Source organism: Theropithecus gelada, chromosome 4 (genome assembly GCF_003255815.1).
Source record: "Theropithecus gelada isolate Dixy chromosome 4, Tgel_1.0, whole genome shotgun sequence".
NCBI classification, from domain to species: domain Eukaryota; kingdom Metazoa; phylum Chordata; class Mammalia; order Primates; family Cercopithecidae; genus Theropithecus; species Theropithecus gelada.
Window position 1 is genome coordinate 134,888,782 of NC_037671.1, and position 27,164 is coordinate 134,915,945.

At 42.3% G+C, this 27,164-nt stretch overlaps 1 protein-coding gene across 3 annotated transcripts in view; it reads right to left on the reverse strand.

The window, feature by feature from the left end:
- METTL24 (methyltransferase like 24) overlaps positions 1-27,164 on the reverse strand; it is a 111,234-nt gene that overhangs the window by 55,396 nt on the left and 28,674 nt on the right. For 2 of the 3 annotated variants that reach the window (XM_025383590.1, XM_025383589.1), the window contains exon 2: positions 20,511-20,609. Coding sequence is in view for 1 of the 3 variants with exons in the window: in XM_025383588.1 (XP_025239373.1) it covers positions 12,994-13,133; positions 20,511-20,609 (239 nt within the window). In the remaining 2 variants the exon portion in view is untranslated. Of the gene's footprint in view, positions 1-12,993; positions 13,134-20,510; positions 20,610-27,164 lie in introns of all 3 variants that reach the window. The other variant, XM_025383588.1, reaches the window with a different exon arrangement.

Consider the following 27,164-nt stretch of genomic DNA (forward strand, 5'->3'; position numbering starts at 1 on the left):
CAACAGACACATGAAAAAATGCTCATCATCACTGGTCATCAGAGAAATGCAAATCAAAATCACAATGAGATACCATCTCACACTAGTTAGAATGGCTATCATTAAAAAGTCAGGAAACAACAGGTGCTGGAGAGGATGTGGAGAAACAGGAACACTTTTACACTGTTGGTGGGACTGTAAACTAGTTCAACCATTGTGGAAGACAATGTGGCGATTCCTCAAGGATCTAGAACTAGAAATACCATTTGACCCAGCTGTCCCATTACTGGGTATACACCTAAAGGATTATAAATCATGCTGCTATAAAGACACATGCACATGTATGTTTATTGCAGCACTATTCACAATAGCAAAGACTTGGAACCAACCCAAATGTCCATCAATGATAGACTGGATTAAGAAAATGTGGCACATATATACCATGGAATAGGCCTATGCAGCCATTAAAAAGGATGAGTTCATGTCCTTTGTAGGGAATGGATGAAGCTGGAAATCATCATTCTGAGCAAACTATTGCAAGGACAGAAAACCAAACACTGTATGTTTTCACTCATAGGTGGGAATTGAACAATGAGAACACTTGGACACAGAGTGGGGAACACCACACACCGGGGCCTGTTATGGGGTGGGGGGAGGGGAGAGGGAGGGCTAGCATTAGGAGATATACCTAATGTAAATGATGAGTTAAATGGGTGCAGCACACCAACATGGCACATGTATACATATGTAACAAACCTGCACGTTGTGCACATGTACCCTAGAACTATTATTAAATAGTTATTTACTATTTAATAAACATTATTAAAGTATAATAATGAAAAAAAGAAAGAAAGAAAGAAAGCCTCGCAGCTGAGCCCAGCCTGGATCAACTGAAGCCCAGCTAACCTGCAGACATACAAGCAAGAGTAAAGACATACAAGCAACAGTAAATAATGGTGATTGTTAAGCCACTGAGTTTTAGAGTGATTACACAACCAATAGCTAACTGATATACCTGGCATTAAATATAAATTCAAGAGATGCAGTTGAAACTACAAAGCATTTTTCTTGTAGATAAATTTGTTTTTATATAGATCAGAATATTGTAGAACTCACATATCCAAAAGGAATTTTCACTTAATTAGTCAAAACTTAGATGAACAAAGCAGTGTTATTGTAGATCAAGGGCAATTTTATAGTTTATTAAGAGAACATTATGTCAAAAAAGTACTCGTTACATATAATTTGTATATAAATCTGGAGTGAAATATGTGAATAATTTCTTCCTCTGAATTGTCAGAATGTTGTCTTCAAGAAACAATATTGATGTATATATATCTCAAAAAAGTAATTAAATTAGCTACACACAATTCTGTAATTGTTTGTTTAAGACACTTTATTATATATTGATATGTTTTCTATTTAAACTAGTTGCTGATAATTAAACAAATAAACACACATAGAAATAATTCAAGTTCTAAGAAGTATGTAAAATGAAAAGAGTTTCTGGGCAAGATGGCCAAATAGAAACAGCTCCAGTCTGCAGCTCCCAGTGAAATCAATGCAGAAGGCGGGCAATTTCTGCATTTCCAACCGAGGTACCCGGCTCATCTCACTGGGACTGGTTAGACAGTGGGTGCATCCCACAGAAGGCGAGCAGAAGCAGGGTGGAGTGTTGCCTCACCCAGGAAGCACAAGGGATCGGTAACTCCCTCCCCTAGCGAAGGGAAGCCATGAGGAACCGTGCATTCCAGCCCAGATACTACGCTTTTCCCACGGTCTTCGCAACCCACAGACCAGGAGATTCCTTTGGGTGCCTACACCACCAGGGCCCTGGGTTTCAAGCACAAAACTGGGCAGCCGTTTGGTCAGACACTGAGCTAGCTGCAGGAGTTTTTTTTTTGTTTTTTTTTTTCATACCCCAGTGGTGCCTGGACACTCCCCTGGAAAAGGGACTGAAGCCAGGGAGCCAAATGGTTTCACTCAGCAGATCCCACCCGCAAGGAGCCCAGCAAGCTAAGATCCATTGGCTTGAAATTCTCGCTGCTAGCACCACAGTCGAAGTTGACCTGGGATGCTCGAGCTTGGTGTGGGGAGGGGCATCCACCATTACTGAGGCTTAAGTAGGTGGTTTTCCCCTCACAGTGTAAACAAAGCCTGTGGGATGTTTGGACTGAGCAGAGCCCACCACAGCGCCTCAAAGCTGCTGTAGCCAGACTGCCTCTCTAGATTCCTCCTGTCTGGTCAGGGCATCTCTGAAAGAAATGCAGCAACCCACCAGGGACTTATAGATAAAGCGTCCATCTCCCTGGGTCAGAGCACCTGGGGAAGGGGAGGCTGTGGGTGCAGCTGCAGCAGACTTAAATGTTCCTGCCTGCTGGCTCTGAAGACAGCAGTGGATCTCCCAGCACAGCACTTGAGCTCTGCTAAGGTACAGACTGCCTCTGCAAGTGGGTACCTGACCCCTATGCCTCCTGACAGGGAGACACCTCCCAGCAGGGGTCTACAGGGAGCTCCTACATGAGCTCTCCTCATACAGGAGAGCTCCAGCTGGCATCTGGCAGGTGCCCCTCTGGGACAAAGCTTCCAGAGGAAGGAGCAGGCAGCAATCTTTGCTGTTCTGCAACCTTTGCTGGTGATACCCAGGCAAACAGGGTCTGGAGTGGACCCCCAGCAAACTCCAGCAGACCTGCAGAAGAGGGCCCTGACTGTTAGAAAAAAAACTAACAGAAAGCAATAGAATCAACATCAACAAAAAGGATGACCAGGCAAAAACTCCATCTGAAGGCCACCAACAGCAAAGACCAAAGGTAGATAAATCCATGAAGATGAGCAAAGATCAGTGCAAAAGGGCTGAAAATTCCAAAAACCAGAACACCTCTTCTCCTCCAAAGGATCACAACTCCTTGCCAGCAAGGAAACAAAACTGGACGGAGAATGAATTTGACAAATTGACAGAAGTAGGCTTCAGAAGGTGGTTAATAACAAACTCTTCTGAGCTAAAGGAGCATGTTCTAACCCAATGCAAGGAAGCTAAGAACCTTGATAACAGGTTAGAACTGCTAACTAAAATAACTAGTTTAGAGAAGAGCATGAATGACCTGATGAAGATGAAAAACACAGCACGAGAACTTCATGAACCATACACAAATATCAATAGCCGAATCAATCAAGTGGAAGAAAAGGAGATCAGAGATTGAAGATCAACTTGATGAAATAAAGTGTGAAGACAAGATTAGAGAAAAAACAATGAAAAGGAATGAACAAAGCCTCCAAGAAATATGGGACTATGTGAAAAGACCAAACCTACATCTGATTGGTGTACCTGAAAGTGACGGGGAGAATGGAACACACTTCAGGATATTATCCAGGAGAACTTCCTCAACGTAGCAAGACAGGCCAACATTCAAATTTGGAAAATACAGAGAACACCACAAACACTCTTTGAGAAGAGCAACGCCAAGACACATAATCATCAGATTCACCAAGGTTGAAACAAAGGAAAAATGTTAAGGGCAGCCAGAGAGAAAGGTCCACAAAGGGAAGCCCATCAGATTAACAGCAGATCTCTCTGCAGAAACCCTACAAGCTAGAAGAGAGTGGGGGTCAATATTCAACATTTTTAAAGAAAATAATTTTAACCCAGAATTTCATGTCCAGCCAAAGTAAGCTTCATAAGTGAAGGAGAAATAAAATCCTTTACAGGCAAGGAAATGCTGAGGTATTTTGTCTCCACCAGGCCTGCCTTACAAGAGCTCCTAAAGGAAGCATTAATTAAAATTAACTCAAGCTCCTAAAGGAAGCATTAATTAAAATTAATTCAATGGATTAAAGATTTAAATGTAAGACCTAAAACCATAAAAACCCTAGAAGAAAACCTAGGTAATACCATTCAGGACATAGGCATGGGCAAAGACTTCATGACTAAAACACCAAAAGCAATGGCAACAAAAGCCAAAATTGACAAGTGGGATCAAATTAAATTAAAGAGCTTCTGCACAGCAAAAGTAAGTATCATCAGAGTGAACAGGCAACCTACAGAATGGGAAAAAATTTTTGCAATCTATCCATCTGACAAAGGGCTAATATCCAGAATCTACAAGGAACTTAAACAAATTTACAAGAAAAAAACAAACAACTCCATCAAATATTGGGCAAAGGATATGAACAGAGACTTTTCAAAAGAAGACATTTATGTGGCCAAAAAACATGAAAAAAATCTCATCATCATGTTAATTAGAGAAATGTACATCAAAACCCCAGTGAGATACCATCTCATGCCAGTTAGAATGGCAATCATTTAAAAGTCTTATAAATGATATATAAAGTTCTGGTGAACATGGTGAAACCCCGTCTCTACTAAAAAATAAAGTATATTCTTTTAAATGATATATAAAGTTCTTACTTTCATTTATTTGAAATGGTACTTCTTCAAGTGTAGTTGAAATTGGTCAAGTTTGTGGTCATGTAAAAAGCAAGAGGAGGAGCAAATGTAATATGCACAGGTGTTACAAAACATGGCCCAAAGCGGTAAACCAGGAGTCAAATCCAATCCAGGTAGATCCAGAGCACGTGCTCTCTATACGCCACCTGGTTGCTGATGAGCACAGGACACAGGATCATGGAAGGAATATTTGTGATCACAGGTCTAGGGAACTGTCCGTTACCAGACAGTAAAGCTCCATGAGGAAAAGGGCTATGTCAATCTTGCTCATTTCTAAATCCTCAGTGCTGAATAGATGAATGATGACAGACAGACCTACAAAATGCTGCCCTAAGTGAAATAAAACTATGAGGCAGGGTCTGGAATTCCCAGAACACACAGTACAATATTCAATATCCAAATATTGCCTGTGGTGAGCTATATTTCACTGACTTATTCATGTTCATAAACAAATATTTACAGAGCATTTTACATGTGCAAGGCACTACACTGGACACCAGGGACAAATGGATAAATTAAACATGGTCCTTGATCTGAAGAAGTTCACAAAGTAGTAATGAAGAAAGATTTTTGAACAAATAATTATAATAAAAAGACAACCATTATTTACAGCGAAAACATATTTAGTCTATAAGGAAATCATGTTCTGTTGTTATTTAACTAGAAGGAGAATACAAATAGAAAATTTTGCTTGACAGAAATATTTTATTTAATGTTTATTTAATGAGGCAAGAAGTATAGATCATATGGCTTCCATCTCAAGGTCTAAGACAACTATTCCATTTTTTGTACCTTGGCCATGAGGAAAGGTAAAAGGGGAAGTGATAGTCTCATCCTGTCTTCTTGGGGACGTGGCCTAGAAGTTGCACACACCACTTCCATTCGTAGCTCACTGCTTAAAGCTATTCATGTGGCCATTTACAACTACATGGAAGGCTAGGAAATACAGCCATCAGAAAGGTGGCCATGTGCCCTGCTAATATTAGGAGTTCTGTTACAAAAAAAGAAGGGGAGAATAAATATTGAGGGACAATGAGTAGTTCCTGCTACAACCCATTTCTGAAATAATTAAACAGTTAATATGTATATTCAAAGCTATATACCTTTCAATTAAGACTGCAACCTCTCCCTCTCTGTGGGGAAGAAACAAAATTATGTAATTCATCCTGACAATATTGTTTTGCATATATTAATGCTGGGGTTAGAAATAACTACAAACTTTTCAACATAGAAGGACCATTAAATCTGAGAGCTGTTGAAGAAATAGGAAGGGGGAGATTTATAGGGCTAAATTTTCAAAGGTAATAGAATAATATTGGAACCATCTTGATCCTCTTTCTCTAATGTCTTAGAGAAAAACAACTAGGATCCCTGCAGGCAGTTGTGTGGACTGTGCACTGGACAACTCTGGGAGATGTCATTCCCATCATAATCACCATAAAAATGATTTTCTAGCAGTAAAAGTTCTTGAGGGAGGGGTGCCCTTTCCCAAATTGTATAAAGGTGTTCTTTGGACAAGCTGCAAGTGGTACTGTAGTCCCATGCCGTTTAACGCTGCTGAAGGGCAGAAGGGGTGGGTTGTGGCACTGTTTCAGGCCCTTGATTATTCTTTTAAAAATAGTCCTGAAAGTATTAAAGTGAATAGCCTTTGATGTTCTCCAGGAACAAAAAACTCAGAACATAAGCACATGAAGAGATGCTGAAGATCATTACAAATACAAATGAAAACCACAGTGAGATACCACTTCATATCTGCTAGGATGGCTACAATCAGAATGATCAATAATAGTAAGTGTAGGGAAGGATAGGGAGAAATAGGAAACCTCATAGATTACCGGCGGGAATGCAAAATGGTATATAGCCAAGAGAAATGAAAACATATGTCCACATAAAAACTTGTACAGGAATGTTCATAGCAACATTATTCATAAACACCAAAAAGTGGAAACAACCCAAATGTCTATCAACTGATGAATGAATAAATAAAATGTGATATAACCATACCAAAATTCACACAATGGAATATTACTCAGCCATAAAAAGGGATGAAGTACTGATACATGCTGCAATGTGGCTGAACCTTGAAAATATTATGCTAAGTGAAAGAAACCAGTCACAAAACGTCACATATTATACGCTTTTATTTATGTGAAATGTCCAGAATGGGTGAATCTACACAAACAGAAAGTAGAATAGTGATTGCCTAAGGATGGGGGACTGGGGATGGAGAGAAGAGGGTTGGAGGGAAATTGAGAGTGACTGCTACTGGGTACAGAGGCTTCCTTTTCGGGGTAATGAAAATGTTCTAAAATTGACTATAGTGACTAAAAGAGCCACGGAATTGTATATTTTAAATGGATGAATTGTATGGCATGTGAAATATATTTTAACAAGCATTTTTTAAAAGGTAAAAAAAACAAATAAAATGAACTCAGAGCAAAGACAGGGAAAGTTTTTAACCTTCCCGTTGAAGGCAGAGGGTTAAAAGAGGTAAGGTAATTAATGTTTTCCCTAGGAGTTTCAGTCCTCCATTCTTCATCCTAGCAGGAACCACAGAATCTGGCCAAATATCTATCTAGATCTTCAAGCTGCCAACTATCAGAGGGGGAGAAATAGGCTTCCTAAAGCATAAATGACACAGTACTGGGTAAAAACACTTTATAATTGTTTATTTTTACTAAATAACCTTACACGAAATACCACATTTTATCTAAAACATATCCTCAAAAGGGACGATGTATTAGTTCATTTTCACACTGCTGATAAAGACATACCCAAGACTGGACAATTTGCAAAAGAAAGAGGTTTAATTGTATCACAGTTGCACGTGTCTGAGGAGGCCTCAGAATCGTGGCAGAAGGCAAGGAGGAGCAAGTCATGTCTTATATGGATGGCAGCAGGCAAAAAAAGGTTGTGCAGGGAAACTCCTGTATTTAAAACCATCAGATATCTTATTCACTGTCATGAGAACAGCATGGGAAAGACCTGTCCCCATGATTCAATTATCTCCCACCAGGTCCCTCCCACAACCTGTGGGAATTATGGGAGCTACAAGATGAGATTTGGGTGGGGACACAGACAAACCTTATCAGATGAAATCACTCCCAAAGGGTAAAATGTGTTCTTAGGGGCAGAACAAAAACAAACCCTTCCTCTTTTTATTTATAAAGCACAGATATGTACATATTACATAAATAGATGTACAGTATATCTATGGTTTTAAATTTTCATGGAAAGGGTAATAGGGGGAAAAATGCCCAAAAAGGAAGCTTGAGGTCCATGGTTTTCACATACACTAGACGAACACTCTTCCTGCTGTGTTAAACTATTATAAGATGAAAATATTTGGCTCTTTCATTCTTCTGGAAATGCTCATGGTAACCAAAGGTCCCAGATTTCCTGTATAAAATATGGGCTCTTGCTATCTAACTATGTGTCACTTATGAAATCATCTACTATCTTAGACTGAGAGAATTTATGTCTTGAAACTAAAAAGCACAACCTACAACAGAACTAAAAGAGACAAAAAATATGTATCTATGTATTAGCCCTTTTCAAATCTTTCCTCTCATGCCCATGCCTACCCCTAAAATACAATCTTTGACATAAAAAGGAGAAAAGGTGATTTTCCCCTTTCACTTTATCTACCACTCTCATCCCCACCCTCCCCTCCACTGCCCCACCATCACCCTTCCCCACTCCAGACACAAGAAGACTTGCAGACCAGGCCTACATAAAGTCATTATGTAGATGATATTGTCATCCGAACCCACAGGCTCTCCTTTTTTCTCTTCTCTATCCCTTTCTCCATAATCTGTACCTTTCTTTTCAGTGTCTTCCCCATCTTAATTGGTCTAGTCTACCTCATTTCAAAACTGAAAAGGATCTAATTTTCATTTTCAACTGAACATGACATAGAGTGCACGCTCACAGACAAATGCCTTTTCCACTAACTGTGGAATAAAAGGCTTTGACTCCTAGTAAATAAACTTCAGCCATCAAAGAGAAGATGGAGGTGATATCTGCTTCAGTTCTTAGGGGTGGAGGAAAGGAGATGAGAGAGATTAGAAGGTGGGGCCATCAGCCTCTGTCTTCTGACTCCCTGTGTCCTTGGAGCCCTCCTTGCCCTCCTGCCAGGAAGTTACTCCCAGCTGCAGCTGCATCCATTGTCTTCGGTTTGCCTGGGAATTACTGGCTATAGCAGTGGCACGGTCTTGTTGCTGCTGCGGCCCTGGGACTAGGAGCACGTCCTGCCTATATAGAGGGCCACACAATTCACTTACCACCTGCCCTCCCTACCTAGCTCAAAACTGTTCTGACACTCCCTGGTGCTGGGAACCCGGGGCCACCTTCCCTGTTCTCACTCCTAATTTCAGGACCACCAATTCTGGTCTGGGTCTCACTCTTCCCTCAGTATCAGTTGAGGTATTGTCAGCCAGTTATCTACTTGTGCCCCAGGCGAGCAATTCAACCTGAACAGGGGCATACTTGTCTGGGTCCTGGAGCCTTAGTAAGTGCAATCAACATAATTACTCACAACCCAAAGCATCTTTTTTTAGGCATCAGAAATATTTTCTTTAGTTTCAGTTTTCAATTAAGTGCTTTCATGTTTTTAGGAAAATATTGGCCATTGTCATCTATTCATTTCTTTTCCCAGTGGAATTCAGATGCTCTTTACACAGTTGATTTTCTTTTCTTTTTTCTTTTTTTTTTTTTTTTTAGACGGAGTCTTGCTCTGTCACCCAGGCTGGAGTGCAGTAGGGCACAATCTCGGCTCACTGCAACCTCTGCCTCCTGGGTTCAAGTGATTCTCCAGCCTCAACATCCTGAGTAGCTGGGACAAGAGACGTGCACCACCATACCAGGCTAATTTTTGTATTTTTAGTAGAAACGGGGTTTCACCATGTTGGCCAGGCTGGTCTCGAACTCCTGACCTCAAGTGATCTACCTGCCTCAGCCTCAAAAACTGCTGGGATTACAGGCATGAGCCACTGCGCCCGGCCCCAAAGTTAATTTTCAATGGTAAATATTTAAATGAAAATAAGAAACTTCTTTTGAGAGATGTCTGTTCATGTCCTTTGCCCACTTTTTCATAGAATTTTTTGTTTGTTTGTTTTGCAATTGAGTTGTTTGAGTTCCTTGTATATTCTGGATATTAGTCACTTGATGGATAAATAGTTTGCAAATATTTTCTCCCATTGAACAGGTTGTCTCTTCACTCTGTTGATAGTTTCTTTTGCTATGCAGAAGCTTTTTGGTTTCATACAGTCCCATTTGTCTATTTTTCTTTTGAATAAATATGTGAAAAACTGCTCAGCCTCACTAATCATCAGGAAAATGTACATCAAAACCAAAATGAGATATTATCTTATCGTAGTTAGAATGGCTATTATTAAAAAGACAAAAAATAACAGATGCTGGCAAGGAATTTGGAGAAAAGGGAACTTTTACACACTGATTATGGGGATGTAAATCAGTATAGCCATTATGGAAGACAGTATGGAGATTTTTCAAAAGACTGAAAATAGGACTACCATACAATCCAGCAATCTTACTTCTGGGTATATATCCAAAGGAAGGGAAAGCAGTATATCAAAGGGATGCCTGCACCCCCATGTTTATTGCAGCACTATTCACAATAACAAAGATATGGAGTCAAGCTAAGTGTCCATTAGTGATAAATAGATAAAGAAAATGTGGCGTGTATACACAATGGAATACTATTTGGCCATTAAAAAAAAGAATAAAATCCTGTCATTTGCAGCAACATGTTTGGAACTGGAGGTCAGCATGTTAAATGAAACAAGTCAGACGCAGAAAGACAAATATTGCATCTTCTCACTCATATGCTGGAGCTAAAAAGTTGACCTCATGGAGGTAGAGAGAGTAGAATGATGGTTATCAGAGGCTGGGAAGGGTGTCTGAGGGGAAGTGAAGAGAGGTTGTTTAACGGGTACAAACATACAGTTAGATAAAAGTGTTACCAGTGCAGGGGTGTCCAGGTTCTTGGCACCTTTAACAAAGAATTGGACAAAATGCACAAACAAAGCAAGGAAAGAATGAAGCAACAAAAGCAGAGATTTATTGAAAATGAAAGTACACTCCACAGTGTGGGAACAGGCCGGAGTATAGGGGTTCAAGGGCCCTGCTGCAGAATTTTTGAGGGTTTAAATACCCTCTAGAGGTTTACATTGGTTACTTGTGTACACCCTATGTAAATGAAGAGGACGAAGTAAAGTTACAAAGTCATTTACTAGGCATATGCCCTACGGAGAGGAAATGCCCTGTCATAGCTGAAGTGTGAATTGGCCTTATGTTCCCTGCCTCCAGAGCCTATTTTCCTCCCTCAGAAGGAATAAGTTCCAATATTTGAAAGCAGAGTAGGGTGACTACAGTTAACAACCATACATTTTATATTTCAAAATAACTAGAAGAGAGGACTGGAAATGCTCCCAAAACATAGACATGATCAATGCTCGAGGTGATGGATACTCTAAAGGCCCTGACTTGATTACTACGCATGCTATGCCTGTAACAAAATATCACATGTACCCCATTAATTTGTACAAATATTGGGTGTCAATAAAAATATTTTAAAATAGGAAACTACCTTTTTACATGTAATAATCTGAACTCTTCCTGCAGAGCTATCTTATCCAACAGCTCTGAAGTATAAGGAAAGCAAAAAGGAATTTAGAAACTTTCCCCCAAAACTCCGTTCTAAGTTTTATTTTACTCAGTTATCCCTTTAAATGAAATTATCCCGGGGCGTAAAATATTAAGTAAAATACAGAGGCAATTTGGAGCAAGAAAACAGGAGCAACTTGCATGTGGTACTATGCCACTTTTTATGACCCACTTTCAGACATTTTTAATGTGACATAAAATAAATTCTGCTGTCACAACTTCCCATTCTCCCTCCAATCTTGAAGGTGGGCTGGTGGGCTTCCAGAAAGAGAGCTCTGCTCATCAACTGGCTGAGTATCTCATCTTCCAATCCACAGCCTCCACACTTCCATCACAGCATAACCAGCTTTCCTTTCTAGTCTCTCCTCTCCAGCGATCTTCTACATGGCAAGTACGTATTGTGTGCCTAGTATGTGCCAAGCTCCACCGATATACACCATTGCTCTTCATTTAACCCATATGAGAATGTTTCCCTATCTTTAAACTCTCATTTTGTTTTTTAAAGAATAAAATCCACAATGACTGGTAATTCTTGTTTGTTATAGTTTGACAGTGATGATGATTCTCTCTACATTGGAATCTTTGGGTAGGTCTCCACATCGCCCAGATGTCTGCCCCTAACCCTGACCACCCAGGATTCTAGCTCGTGGTTGTCGTACCTGGGCCTGAATGTAGACTCTAGAAGTGATGAAACCTACAGGTGAGGAGGAAGCATGTGACATGGAGACAATCAATGTCACATTAGGGTCCCCAGTGCTGTTTATAAAAGACTTAAAGACTTCAGTGGTCTAGCCTAAGAATCTACATTGCCCTTACAAAGAGTCTATGGAACAGGATGTTCCCGACAAAAATAATTTCCTCCTGTCTTCTTTTTCTTGAGCCATATATCATTTGTAAGTTCGGAACTGTTTTTATGTAAGTACTGGTATACTTGGTGAAATAGTCCCATTACTTTGTAGCCATCCTTTTACAAAAAAGCTCACTTAATCCATTTGTACATCTAGGTCATTTTCAACCTGAATAACTGGATATAAATTTTTCTCAGTTTTGACAAAATGACATAGTTTTTTATAAGAGTTCCCTTTTGTTCCTTTTAAAAATATAACTAGATACAGATTTATCATTGGTATAAAACATACAAATCTAACAATAGCCATTATTGGTATTGGTTTATACATCATAACTGTGCATAAAATTTCTAACATATGGCCAGGTGCAGCAGCTCACACCTGTAATCCCAGCACTTTGGGAGGCCGAGGCAGGTGGATCGCTTGAGCTCAGGAGTTCAAGACCAACCTGGGCAGCATGGCAAAACCCTGTCTCTACCAAAAATACAAAAAATTAGCCAGGTGTGGTGGGTGTGTGCCTGTGGTCCCAGCTACTTGGGAGACTACAGTGGGAGGATGACTTGAGCCTTGGAGGCAGGGGTTGCAGTGAGCCGTGATTTTGCCACTGCACTCCAGCCTGGGTGACAGAGTGAGATCCCCTTTCAAGGAAAAAAAAAAAATCTAACATACTCTCTCTCTTTTTTTTTTTTTTTTTTTCCGGCACACAGTAATATTCTTCTCTCCTTATACTAAGGATCCTCTTAGTCTAGCTGGAAATCACTGGTTTCACCCAGAGGATCATCCACATGCTGAGAATGGGGGCTTCCTACTTGTTACCAGCAGAATGGGAGGGAAAGTGCCTCTGACCAAGGAGATCTCAGTGATCTGTACATGCCTTCAGTTACACAACAGACAGATCTGTCTGAAATAATGACAGGAAGCAAAGCATGGCACCTGTTATACACTGCAACCATTTTCCAACTTTGTGTTGCTGAAAAGGTCTGAGCTGCCTGAGGCAGTGTTTGTGTTTTCTTCTGCTGTAAAAAACGTACTCACCCTAAGGAGTAGAGGCGGCACTGCTTGTTGCGGATTTGATGAGCTAAATTGAACCTGTCGTCAAGACACACTGACCAGGGCTTGTGTGTAGGACTAGAGTCAGTAGCCAGGCTGTCTGTATTCATGTGATTGCATGCAATCTGTAAAGATTGGAAATCAATGTGAATACTTTGAAATGTTGGATGATAAATAGCAGGTAGGGACTTATTGCTTCCCCATCCCTGAAAACCATAATAGGAAAGTTATATCCTCCTCCAATGCTAACTACTCCCCTCCCCAGGGAACCACAAGACTGCTATAAAGTGTTCGGAGGAATTTCAATGACCAGATAATAAGTAATCTCATGGAGAATATATGCAGGTTTGGAAAGAATTTAAGAGCTGCTGTAGCCATGTGCACAGGGTGTGCAGGGCAGAACAAATCAAGAGCAAAATGTGGGAGGAGCGGTGGTGTCAGGAAGGCTTTGTAGAGGGGTGCTAGTCCTGGAGGATGAACTGGGAGACTTGGACCAAGAAGGGCATTCCAGATACAGAGAACAGTGCTCACCATGCAACCAGACACAGAGAACAGTGCTCACCATGCACACACGTCTTCGTTACCCACAGAGGGCCTACTATAAGATGTGAGGCACAATCATAGGCAGAGATCTCAGACGCATACTCCCAAGATTAGTTATCCCTTATTTCAGGCAGATAAGGTGGGGCCACTAAGGTCCAGAAAGGTGGCAGGTGTTATCCAAGGTAAACAGCTGACCATGGGTCAAGTGAAGTTAACAGGCAGTCCCTGCTGATAAGGCAGTGTTCTTTGTGATACACTGCTCGAACGCGCTTCCTCCTGGGGGAGAAGGGCAACAGCCCCAGGCAGGAGGCTCTTCCGGAGCTAACAGAAGCACTTTTCTTAACTCATCCATCAAAATTAGATAAGAAAACCAAAGGGAACGTGTGTGTAAGTCAAGCAGAAGCAAGTCTCTAACTTCAACTGCACACAAAGCAAATATACTTCATAAGGGATTCTGACTTGTGTTTGAGGCTAGTACATTTCGCACAGCTGAGGCTGCTGAAACCAAAGAAAATAAGGAAAACAAGTTCTGTGGCCAAGATATTTACCTTACTGAGCAACAGTATTTTCCCCCAATCCCTTAAAACTCTCATAGTCATCATGATGCTTCATGAATGCAGTAGCTTTTGCTGTCACAGCATAGACCAGAGACCGCTCCAGATGCAAAGAATGTTTTGAGATTCGTTGCTTTCATCCATTGGAAAACATTAACAGCAAGCAATTTTCTTCCTAAGAAGATATTCTAGGGCCAGGCACAGTGGCTCATGCCTATAATCCCAACAGTTTGGGAGGCCGAGGCAGGAGGATCACTTGAACCCAGGAGCTTAAGACCAGTCTGGGAAACATGACAAAACTTCATCTCCACAAAAAATACAAATATTAACCGAGCATGGTGGCATGCGCCTGTAGTCCCAGCTATTCACGGGAGTTGATTAATTGAGCCTGGGAAGTTGAGGCTGCAGTGAGCCATGATTGTGCCTCTGCACTCCAGCCTGGGCAACAGAGCGAGACCAGATCCTGTCTTAAAAAAAAAAAAAGAAAAAAGAAAAAAAAAAGATATTCTAGATTTGGCCAATCCTTTAACTGATTTTCCAAAATTTTAATCTAAGAAGAGCATATTAGGTGGAGCCTATTCAACTAACACGGCATCTGCATTACTCTTGCTATCCCCTCTGGCCAGCCTGGCAAAATCATCCTGCACCATTTATCAGTGAATGTGTCTTCTGCTAGGATTTGGACATTTCAGAGGAAAGCTGAAAAAGTGAAACCCCTATATATCTTTTCCCTGAATCCAGTATTTTTCTACTTCTCAATCTTCAACAACTGTTTAAAGGACAAAATAATTGGAGAAAATGGAATTGAATCTTTTCTCAAGCAACAGCTACAGAATACATTTATTAACTGGGTGCGTCAACATGTTAATGTGATAATTCATCTCCTACTATTCTCCCACAGATAAATGGAAATTATGTCTCTGCCTGCCCACCTTCTATTCCCCACCCACTCACCTAAGGGAAGAGAAGTTGCTAATCTAGTTAGTCAGAACTCAGTGTGTTCATTGGACCCTGTTCTGCTAGTGGGCAGATTACTGTGCCTTAAACATGGGTGCCTTCCTGAGCCCCACCTCCAGTGGGAAACTAGTTAGTCCAGGGCAGCTGTGTGTGCCCCCAAAGCATGCCTGGACCTTATAAGCCTGAGCCATCTGCTTGAGGGAAGTCTCCTGGGATATTTTTATTAGAGTGGCATGATGATCCCCATTTGCTATTGTTCTTTGTGTACATGTCTCCATAATGACAGATGAAAATGTGATGTTTGTAGGTCCTTGCTTCTCATTCCCTCCTAATGCCATCCAAACCTAGCTCTGACCTTTCCCACAGTGTTTCTCAATGTGCGGTCCGCCTACATCAGAATCACCGGGGAGGTACTTAAAATGCAGATTCCTGTGCCTCCCTCCAGATCTACAAACTCACAATCTTTGAGGTTGATACCTGAGAACATGCATTTTAATAAGCTCCCCCTGGGAGATTTTTATGCAGATGACCTTTTGAGTTTACTGGAGGCCTTTTGTAAAGCCCCAGTGAAAGTTTCCAGCGAGTCGCATCTCTGCCTTAACAAATTCAAAGAGGCTACACTTGGGCCAGAACTTTAAACTGAAAACAGCAGCCCCTCTGACCCCCACCCCTAACAACGGACTGAAGGGGTTGGCACTGACAGTTAGCCAGAGGCCTCCAAAAGTCAGGTAGGCATGGAAGATCCAGAGTCAGAGCTTTCAGATCCAGCTGCTCCTCCTTTGCTAAAGTCGGGAACTAGGGTTTTATTTTATTAAAGATGACACTTTGTCTACTTTAAGCATTTCTTCTTCTTCTACAGATTTCATCTTGGACAGATATATCTCCATTGACGAGACATTCTTTTTCATTCACTCCCCCTGATAACATCCCCTCTTCCTTTCTTAGCTCAGAAATAAAACACAAGGGCCAGGAGCGGTGGCTCACACCTGTATTCCCAGTACTTTGGGAGGCTGAGGCGGATGGATCACAAGGTCAGGAGTTTGAGACCAGCCTGGCCAGCATGGTGAAACCCTATCTTTACTAAAAAAAATACAAAAGTTAACCAGACATACTGGTGTGCACCTGTAATCCCAGCTACTCGGGAGGCTGAGGCAGCAGAATTGCTTGAACCGGGAGGCAGAGGTTGCAGTGAGCCGAGATTGTGCCAGTGCACTTCAGCCTGGGCAACAGAGCAAGACTCCACCTCAAAAAAAAAAAAAAAAAAAAAGAAAGAAAGAAAGAAAAGAAATAAAACACAAGAATTATTCAATTTTAACCATTTATTAACCATCTCATTAACAGACATTAGCTTTTGTAAACAACTGAAAATCCTCCATAAACTTCTGCTCCTAAAAATTAATTAAGTATTGATTTTTCACCCTTTCTAGTTAGGATTTATGGCCAGGGCTTCAATAAACTCTCTTGTAAGCAAAATAAGTGAGGGCAGTAACTTCTAGCTAACTTCCAGCTCAACTAATTATGTTCTCTGTCTCTCTAATTCCCCTTGTAATTTTAGCCAAATAAAGCAAATTAGGCCTAGACAAAGGAAAACAGACTCTAGGAAAAAACATTTTGTGAAATGTTTTTTAATTATTTAACTTAAAGTGATCTAATTTATTTTCATTTCATTTTGTATCCCAAAAGCTTGACTGGTATTTCTGCCAACCCATAAGTAGAATCTGGCAAAGGAAACCCTTAAAATTTTGGAACTTGAGAATCACTTCGATGATCTTCTGCATGTTTACAGAACGATCAACTCCATGCTGTGTGGTTATATAGTACCATTATTTTTGAAAGGCTCACAGGCAGAATTTTGTGCTTATTGTTTTCATCTCGGGGTGTGTGTGTGTGTGTGTGTGTGTGTGTGTGTGTGTAGCAGTAAATACAACAGATACTATTGTATTGTTGTAAAGTTATATTCTGAATATCCAGAGCATGGGTTCTTATTCTTAGGTTATTCTTACAAATTGATAGATGGGCAGACAACTAGGTAAAGAGGTAGAGATGGATGGATAGATGGATAGGTGGATAGAAAGGTAGGTAGGTAGGTAGATAGATAGATAGACGATAGACAGAAAAACAGGCTTTAAACCATATTTTATTTTTTCTTTTTAAAAACAGCCACTGTTGCTTAGATTAATTTTATACTGCAAGGCATGCTTCCTGGAGGCATATGGTTTGGGGGATGCCATGAAAAGCTGAATCTGGAGACTTCCCTTAGAACAGAGCACTGTATTTATGATTTAACTATTTCTTGTTAGCAGCAGACAGTGTACCGTGGACTGCAGAACTCTGCCATGTATCACGGTCTTTCATATTGAAAACAAAAACAAAAACAAAAACAAATAGTACCTAATTAAACTGAGCTTGATGTTCTGCATACTCTACGCAAACACCATATCCTCTGGAATTTCATTTAAAAATGCATGGCCCCAACCATGCCTCCAGGACCACAATGCACAAGTCTAGAGGTGCCACGCCTATTGCTGTCTCATGCCATGCTGTCCTAAGCCCTATGCCTCTGCTCCCGGGCTCCCCCGGCCTAGGAAGCTTTCCCCACTCATCTGTCTGCCCCCTGTTAGAGAACACACAACTCTCTTGCACCCTAACTATTTACCAGTGTTGGGGGGTGTTTGATTGTGGCTTAATATCCCAAGGCCCAGCACAGTGCCAGCCATAAAGCAGGTGTTCAACAAATACCCTCTGGATTGAGGAATGGATACATCAACGATGCACATACCAAATGCCGGCCTTGCTGTACAAGCTTGAGCACAGATTTGAGGGAAGCATATTTCTTAATGTTAAAAAAGCAGCATAAGAGGATGGGGGTGGAATTCACATTAGTACCTTCAGAGCTTTTTTTTTTTCCTTGCCCATGATGACTCACTTCTGCTAACTGAAGTTTTTAGGTAACAATGACTGTAATATTCTGCTAGTTTTGTAGGCTTTCATTGTCAAGATGCGTTCTAAATGAGGCATAAGCCACAAAAGCAACCATAAAGCTTTGCATTACATACAGAGGGATAGGGAGCATTGGTTAGTAAAGGATTCTGATTAAGAACCATTTAGTGTCATCTCTGGTGACTCCCATCTGCTGGTCTTCTAGTAACCCGGAAGTACATCAAAGCACAGAACCTCATCTGGCTAAAATGGCCCCGCATTAAAAACCATTGTGAGGTCGGGAACTTTACATCATTCTTCTGGAGGACAAAAATCCTTCTGGTGAGCTTCAACAACAAATTCTCTATTATTGCTCATCAAGCTGAATAATAATTATACATCCAGTTATCCACCTTCACAACGAGTTGGTTAGATCCTTAAGGGCAGAGACTATAACCTCAGGGCCCAGAACAATTCCTGGCACCTTGTAGGCACTCAAAAATACCTGGTTAATAACCATTCTATACTACTCTGTGCACAGTACAAGCTCACAGAACTGGGAGGGACCTTAGAAATAATTTTGATACAATCTCTTCCATTTCAGGATCAGAACAAGGAGAGCCAGAGAAGCAAAGTAAAGTACCCAGGTTTATAAGATCAGACTATGAAGGATGCCTTTAAAAAAAAAAAGTGTGTCCACGCACAGTGGCTCACATCTGTAATCACAGCACCTTGGGAGGCTGGGGTGGGTGGATCTCCTGAGGTCAGGAGTTCAAAACCAGCCTGGCCAACATGGCGAAATTCTGTCTCTACTAAAAATACAGAAATTAGTCAGGCGTGGTGACAGGTTCCTGTAATCCCAGCTACTTGGGAGGCTGAGGCAGGAGAATCACTTGAACCTGGGAGGCAGAGGTTGCAGTGAGCTGAGACTGTGCCACTGAACTCCAGCCTGGGCGACAGAGGAAGACTCTGTCTTTAAAAAAAAAAAAAAGAAAGAAAAAGAAAGGAAAAAAAAAAGATTTTTTCTCCTCTCAGTCCGTAGTTTCTGGGAAAAATCCAAGAGGGATCTAAAAATGACCATTTCATGCCTCAATAGCTTCTTCTAAGCAAACAGGCCTTTTATAAGTTATGGAACATTAACATGAAATACATATAGAATGGAATTTGGTAGCTTGTGTTATGTAAATTTATTTTGGTGAGTGAAGTCCATAGTTCTCAAATTCAATTCATAAAATTAACACCTCTTATTTTCTTCTGGAGCCTTTAAGGGCTTTTGAAAATCACAGTTAAGAGGTCCAGATTCTTATCATTCACGTAAAATCAAACTACAAAACTAAAATTTCAGTATTTTAATTAAGTCTGCCTAAGTCCATCAAATTAATTTGCAGCAGCAAAATAAGATAAAATCATGAGAAGCACAGGGACGAATTCAACATCCCATCACTCATGATTAATTCAACCAGCTTTTATGTCCATGTCTGGGTGATAAATACTAAAATTCCTATGTTTGTCTCATTGCTTTATATGAGAAATGAGACTTTCTGTTACCCTTAAACTAACTAACCTCCTAAAGATCTAGAAATATATTCTTTCCTATGGAGGAAAAGTGCTTTGCTGCCAGAGAGGCTGGGCAGGAGAACACGGATGTCAAGAGTGGGCTTGAGGGAGATTTTAAAAATCCAGGATCCGGCGTACAGCACCAGCTCCACTGTGCAGCTTCCTGAGTGAGCAGCTCTGCAGCTCCCAGGCAGTCTGAGCTCCTAATTTGCTAGCACCTCTCAGTTGAGGGCTAAATTTCCCTTGGGCCTTGATTTCCTTTTCTGTCTCTCTTTCCCCCTGGGATCAGGCAACTTGAGAACGGAACCTCTTGATTAACATGTCAAGAGCCATAGACTCTCCTTAATGGACAGTCTCTTTGCCTGCTTGGGGCACTGGCTCAGCCTGGACCTGGGCAGGAGCTGCCACAATGTGTTAAGTCACTAATAAAGGCCTGTGCTCAGTAATGATTTAAAGTGCTCTGAGATAGAGGGCCTTTGGATTCATTAACTCCTCAGCACACTGCCTGCAAAGCCTCCTCTGCTCTCTTGCCCAGCACGTCCCTGGCTGCCAAGCATCTGCGGCAGAAGAGTGGAAAGGCAAGTTCCTCCAAATACAAAATGGTGCTTGAACCTCTAGATGACGGTTTTGTTTTGTGACATACTCGACTGCCTACTCACGGGGACCAATCTGTCATTTCAAATGGTTTTCCAAAGCAATTTTCTAAAGTGGATCTTTAAAACACTTTGGGATGAATCATTTAAACATTTCAGGTTGGTGACACTCTTGGAGGAAGGAACATGCCCTAGCAAATGGAACGCATCTTATCTGCCTCCAAGTGAGTGGATGAGTTTAAGCAACAACGCCTCTGAACACACTTCCCCATCAAGTCCTCATCAGGAGTTGCTGAGAACCTCCCCACCTCCTTCTTTTGAAAGAGGCAATCAGGATCTTTTGCATTCTTCTCTAACTCGTTTGAGCCTGAAACACAACCTGGGCGGTGCTGATATATCTCAGGAATCTCCAGGCTTCTTCATCCAGGGACTGAGCAGGGCCTGCCCAAGGCTGGAGATCTATATGCCACCGCGGACCCTGCAAGAGACAGAAAATATAGGTTGTGTGTAAGGAAGTAGGAACTGGGTGGGAGGAGAAGGACACAGTATCAGAGAGGAAGCAAGGCTGCTTTAGCTGTCGGCAAAACACACACATGTGCATACAGGCAGCAGGGGGCTCTTTGGGAGCTGCTGTCATTAAGGCCACATCAGTCACAGGGAGACAAATGAGGCCTGCGACAGCCCAGCTCCCAGGTTAAGCAGGAGAATGCAAAGGCCCCGGGGACTGTCTGACTCTGCATTTATGATCAAAGGCAAACTCCATTTGACCCCATTGGGCTCTCCCTTAGCTGCAGTTTATTTTATTTGAGGCTGTGCTCCACTAGGAAGAGAAACTCCCTTATCAATGACAGTCTCCCAAAGCTTAGAGCTTCAAAAATATGTGCCTCTCTAAACAAAGCACCATAATGCTGCGGACTCGTCTTTGTTCTGGGCATTTGTTTATCTTCCTCAGTGCAGGAAGATGGGACCACGGCCCTTGGCTGCTGGGACCCTGCACAGGCAGAGCGAGGACCCCAGAACTGTCAACACCAGGGCTGGGGAGGGTGGCTTTCTAGCACTGTGAGGCAGCCACCACCTGTTAGCAGAGGTTTCAAGGTGCTCCCATGAACAGAGTGGTTAAGGATGACCTGCTCAGCCCCCTTTTGCAGCAAGGATGGGTGGATGAAGGGTTGGGGGAATGCAGTGGTCTGGAGGAAGCAAAAATGGGAGCCCCTCCAGTAAAAAGGGGGGCACTAGTCAGGAAATCCTTATTAGAGCTCAGAACTCCCTACCTACATTTGTCAGCACCAGGAGATGTCCAGGAGGTTCGCTGCAATTCCCAGGGGTGGGGAGGGCTCGTGCATGCTGGGGAAGGGCTGGGGAAAGGGAGAGCTCCAGGAGCTGGGGGGGTCAATGTCTAGCGCCAGGAAAGGCTTTGGGTGTCATAGCATAGCGTTCCTGCAGTGTAGTGAGAATGGGCCCCTAAACCCTTTTTTTTGAGACGGAGTCTCGCTCTGTCACCCAGGCTGGAGTGCAGTGGCATGATCTCAGCTCACTGCAAGCTCCGCCCCCTGGGTTCAGGCCATTCTCCTGCCTCAGGCTCCCGAGTAGCTGGGACTACAGGTGCCTGCCACCACACCCGGCTAATTTTTTATATTTTTAGTAGAGACAGGGTTTCACCATGTCAGCCAGGATGGTCTCGATCTCCTGACCTCGTGATCCACCTGCTTCGGCCTCCCAAAGTGCTGGGATTACAGGCGTGAGCCACCGTGCCCAGCCCCCTAAATCCCTTTTTACGGTGAGGAAGTAGGCAGGGGAGGGTTCTGGGAGCAAGATATGTGCAGTCTTAGGAGGCCATGCTCAGTTTAATGCTCTGCTGATGCTGTCTCAAAATTCTTAGTAATTTTATTATTTTTTTATTACTGCTCCTTGCAGAGCAGGGCTAACTCACAGGCAGCGTGCCTAGAGTCAGTCAAAATTCTTAATAATTTTTGAACAAGAGGCCCTGCATTTCATTTTATACTAGGCCCACGAATCATGTCGCCAGTCTCCCCTGAGGGGCACCTTCTGGAAGAACAGCCTTCTCTTAACAGCTCTTCTTGTTCTGTACAGGCTGAGCAGGCAGAGACTCTAGTAAGAAAGCTGGAGAACGTTCATCATACATCTTCCCAGTTAATGCCTCCCACACCCTTATTTCTGTTCTCCTTCTCTGAATTTGATGTTGATTACCATTTGGTCAAACAATATTTATTGAGCTTTAGCCACTCTGTGCCAGGCACTGGTAAATACACATATACACAGTGTTCTCCAGTCAGGTACTGTGGTAGGAACTGTCTGCACCCAAAAAAGAAACATCTAGACAGGCCAGCCATGAGATGCTTTCGTACAAATGTGGTTTGTTGCCCCTAGATGGGGTGGCCTAGGTGACTCGGGGTTACACAGAAAACATGGAAGTCGTGGGGAACAAGGTTAGTCTGTGTGAAGCAGACAGTCTGGGTTTGGGGAAGAGGAATCCATTCTCACATGGGGGTCTGAGATCAATGCGAGCTCTTTGGAGTGATCAAGGGTTATTCAGTTTAGGCATTATTAGACACACACCACTGAAGGATCCCTGTAGAGCCCGCAGTCTCACATCCTCACAGCCTGTACCACCCTTGTAGGGGCTGAGCACCACACAGTCCCTCTAGAGTGAAGGAGGCCTCCCTGGTTTCCCACAGGCTGCCTGTTTTTTCAGGAGCCCACAGAGCAGGGCCAGCTGCATGGGCATGCAACCTGTGCAGGCTCTCCCAAGAAGCACTCACAGTCAGGTGGGGGAGACAGACATAGACGAAATAACTTCTATAGTAAAATGCTAAAATATTCAGGAGAGTCGTTCTCTTTAGGAAATATTCGATTCTGAAATCATAAATTATCAACACATTTAAACACAAATGCTTCCAGTCCTGCTTGGTCACATTGACAGACTGAGTGCTTCCCAGGTTACTGCAGCAGCCAGCACAGCAACATGATGTCCCAAGAGCACTCAGCTAGGCCCGGGGTTTAAAACCTCCCAGGTCACTGTCATGGACCACTCACAAGGGCCCCCAGCATCTGGCCCAGGAGTCCCTGGATGAAAATGATGGAGTTCACATGTTATGGTTTTCCTCAAAATGAGGAGTTGGCAAATCTTTTCTATAACGGGTCAAATAGCCAATGTTTTAGACTTTGCAGGCCACACAGTTTCTGTGGCAACTCCTTGCCTCCTGCTGTAGCTCAAGAGCGGCCATAGATAGTAAGTAAACAAATGGTTATGGCTGCCTTCCAATAAAGCTCCATTTACACAAACAGGCATCAGGCTGGATTGGGCCTGCAAGCTGTAGTTTGCTGACTCCTGCTCCAGCTGATTCTAATTCAGAGGTAGGCTGGCCTAGAAGAGGAGGTTTACTGAAATAATGCAAGGGAGGCTGGCTATGATGTTGTTGGGGCTCAGAACATGATTCCCCAAAGTCTGGTGCTTTGGCATGGTATGAACTTTAAAGTGTTGTAAGACTTTCTCCTTAGCTCAGGTAAAATGGGGTCTTTGTCACATGACCATGAGAGATTGGGCTCACAGACACTTTGAAGGGTGAGAAAAATGGAATTTACTGGGCAAAAAGGAAGAAAAGGGAAACAGGGACTCTCAGCAAAGCAAAAGTTCTGCTAGCTGGCTTCCTGCCTCACAGATTGAATCTCAGGTTCCACCCCAGAACAACAGAGGCCAGGCTCCTCCCCACTGCAAATGATGCAAACTTCCCCAGGGGCTCTGGCCCAGTGGACATTCCTCCCATTGCACAGGCTGGTCAGAGTTTCTCCGGGGTCCCCTTTATACTTGGCTGTCTCAAAAGGACATTGGATGGGCCTCAAAGGCGAGTTCTCTCTGATCTTCTGTGGCCCTCCTGTCTCTCACTCCTCTTTCTTCCCCAGAGTGGATACTAGAAACCAGAATTCCTCTTCTGTAAGGCAGGTGAGAGAAACTGGAGACCCTCTTCCCCAAAGCAAGCCATAAAATCTACAAAGGTCACTCTCTCCCTTCTCCCCGAATACCTTTGTTCCAGAGGGATCTTGCCCCATACCCAGGAGGAAGAAATGCTACACAGAGAGACCAAGAGGAAGCTGACCAGACAGGCCTTGCTGGGGTTCCCCCCTCAGCCTATTACCATTAGATCACACCCTTTTGTCCAGTCACACTTCTATGTAGCTGTCCATCTTCATGGAACCTAAGCATTAAAACAGATCATTTTCCCTGCATCGCTGGGTCTTCATTTCTGAAGGCTTCCATGTCATGTAAAACTTTGATTAAATAAATTGGTTATGCTTTTCTCTCATTGACCTGTCTTTTGTTAAAGGAGTGTTGGTCATATGCTTACGATGAGTGAGGAAAGGTATTATACCTATTCCCTATGATGTCTAGATTATAACTAATGTTGTCATCTGGGTGACTTGGGCAACCAGTCAGGGTCCCAGCAGGATCCAGTGGACTCATTCAAATGGGCTAATTTGAGAGAAGTTAACAAAAAGACTATTTACAAAGGTGCGGGCAGGGCTTAAGGAAACCAATAAGGAATAAATAACGCAATACCTGTGTCTAGTAACACCAGAGAGCCCTTACAAGCCTAAGGGAACTAGATGGAGAAGTCTGTAGTAGAGGAATACAGCCAATCCTATTACATACTCCACCCTAACTGTCTGCCCCACCCACCAATCTCCTGCCTCCTGTTGACCAAACTCAAAGGAAAGGCAGGGAAGAGTGAAGCTGTGCTTGATCCCTGCACGTCAGCCTCCTGGGGTGGAGCAGAGTGGAGGTTGGGCCAGCAGGGGCAAATGGAAGGTTTCTTGTTCCAGCATTCTTTGGAAACAGGCAGTGAGACTTGATCAAGGAGTCATTCATTCATTCAGTGGGCATTTGTGCCACATGCCAGGCTCTGTGTTACAATTTAATATAGGCCACAGCTGTGTAAACCAATAAATGCCAAAAAGGTTATAGGGGCTCTCACAGAGATCTCTACGGGGAACACTGGGAGCACAAAAAGGCACAGCGCCTGAGTATTACTCCAAAATAAATGCCTGAAAATACAAAGGCAGAGCGTGGGAGGCAGTCTCCACTGCTAGAAGCCCAAAAGCACATCAAAGTTCTTTCCAGCATTATTAAAGAGACACCTTAAACACAGTAGTAGCATTTAACCTGGGCTAACACACAAAAGTAACTTCACAGATCAATAATTTAGAATCCATATGGTAAATCAATATGGTGAAACTATAGAATTATCTTAAGGGTCCTCAAATAGTATTCTTCTTGCCACCTAATATTTGTCATTTCCAACTGAGTGTTGACCACAAAGGAGCTAAGCACAGCAGTTGGAACAGTGAATAATGTTAAGTTGAGGAGTCTCAGATGGGCATATAATAGAAACACCGCAAATAGATGCCCTCAGAAGTGCTCTGGCTTAATGCTTTGGTTGAGCTGTTTAAAAAACATTTCACATAAAGCAATGTTCTTATTGGAATCAGTCTGACAGCAGTTTGTGATTATTTCCCCATGGAAACCACTAGCTTTTATCATCTCTTTCAATTATCATTGTCTTAATTCTCTAGTGTACAAATCAACATTTGTCCTTCCCAAATTCCCACAAAGAGAATTCTCTGAGCACCTTAAAACATCAATGGCAGGTTAAATAGAAAAGGACAAAAATCATTTTTCCCTTTTTAAAAGCTTTTTTTAATCAATGTGATTTTACTCCAAACAATTCCCTAAATGCCAGGGTACATTAAATGCCTGTCATCCACATGCTTCAAATATCAAGTGGCCATAACAATGCCACCCCCATTGCTCCCAGGAGGTGGGAACGTGGATTCCCAATCCTGCCTGCCACCTGTACTTCCTCTTCAGACAGGTAAAGGAGCAGTTTAAGCAGAGGTGGCTGGAAATACCATCATTTTGGATTGGTCTGTTTGTCCCCAGCAGGCCTGAGCTGAAATGTCAAATGGAGTATTACAATGAGTTGCCACACAGAAGCAGCTTTGTTCCCCAGCTCCTGCAGGAATGGGGACCCCCTCTATTTCTAACCACCAGGGCATTCATACAAAGAGGCCTGCCCCACCTCAGATAAGCATTTCTCAGGGCAGGCGTGGTCCTGATTTCCAAGGTAAGGAAGGAGCCTCCTTTCAGTTTTGCAAAGGCCTTATCTGGCACCTTGTCCAGAAGATGTGCATTGAAAAGTGAGCAGGCTTCTTCTAATGAGAGGCAAATGTTTTCATTACTAGAAAAAAATTCCAAAAATTCAGATTAAGGACAGCAGAAGATTCCATACACGACTAGCTCATGTTATTTAGTGGCTATTTTGCAGGTATCTGAGATTCTACTTTCCGAAGGGTAAAAAGCGATCACTGAGTCACTCAGTGCATGGAGATAATGGATTTGACTCAAAAAGACTGCAACAAGCACAGCCATGAGGCTTTGGGATATTTTTACCATTTGTGATCTCAGCATAAAGTTTCGTTTCTTGAAAAAAAGAAAATGATTCTCTCAAGCCATGAAACTGAATTCCAAGATTTTACTCCTAAAAGATAATGCCAAAAAAAAGCAATCTTTTAAAATACTCCTTTGCTTACCAGCTTACACTTGTGCACATAATAGAAATATATTAATTCAAGACCATGAGCCTCAAGCAAAACTTGTAGCATTTAAAAATTTTACAGGAAAAAAAGCAGGCCCACTCATGACCTAGAAAAGAGAGCTATCGATTTGGTATTGTGCAAAAGCTTTCTTTGTTTTAAAATTTGGAACAGCAGCTTCCTCCTTCACAGACCATATCCTCACACCCATGAATGACCTTAGGCAGCCATGCAGAAATCACCAAAAAATAGTGCCACCATCAGTTTTACAAGCATGTTTCTACATTTTTTGTATAAAATAAACCACAAGGATGCTTCTAATGCTCCATTCCTCTGTGTTTCAAGGCTACAATCCTTTGGAGGATGAAATTATATGATGACTAATGTCAATGATCAGTTTCTTTATCACGATAGATAACGGATA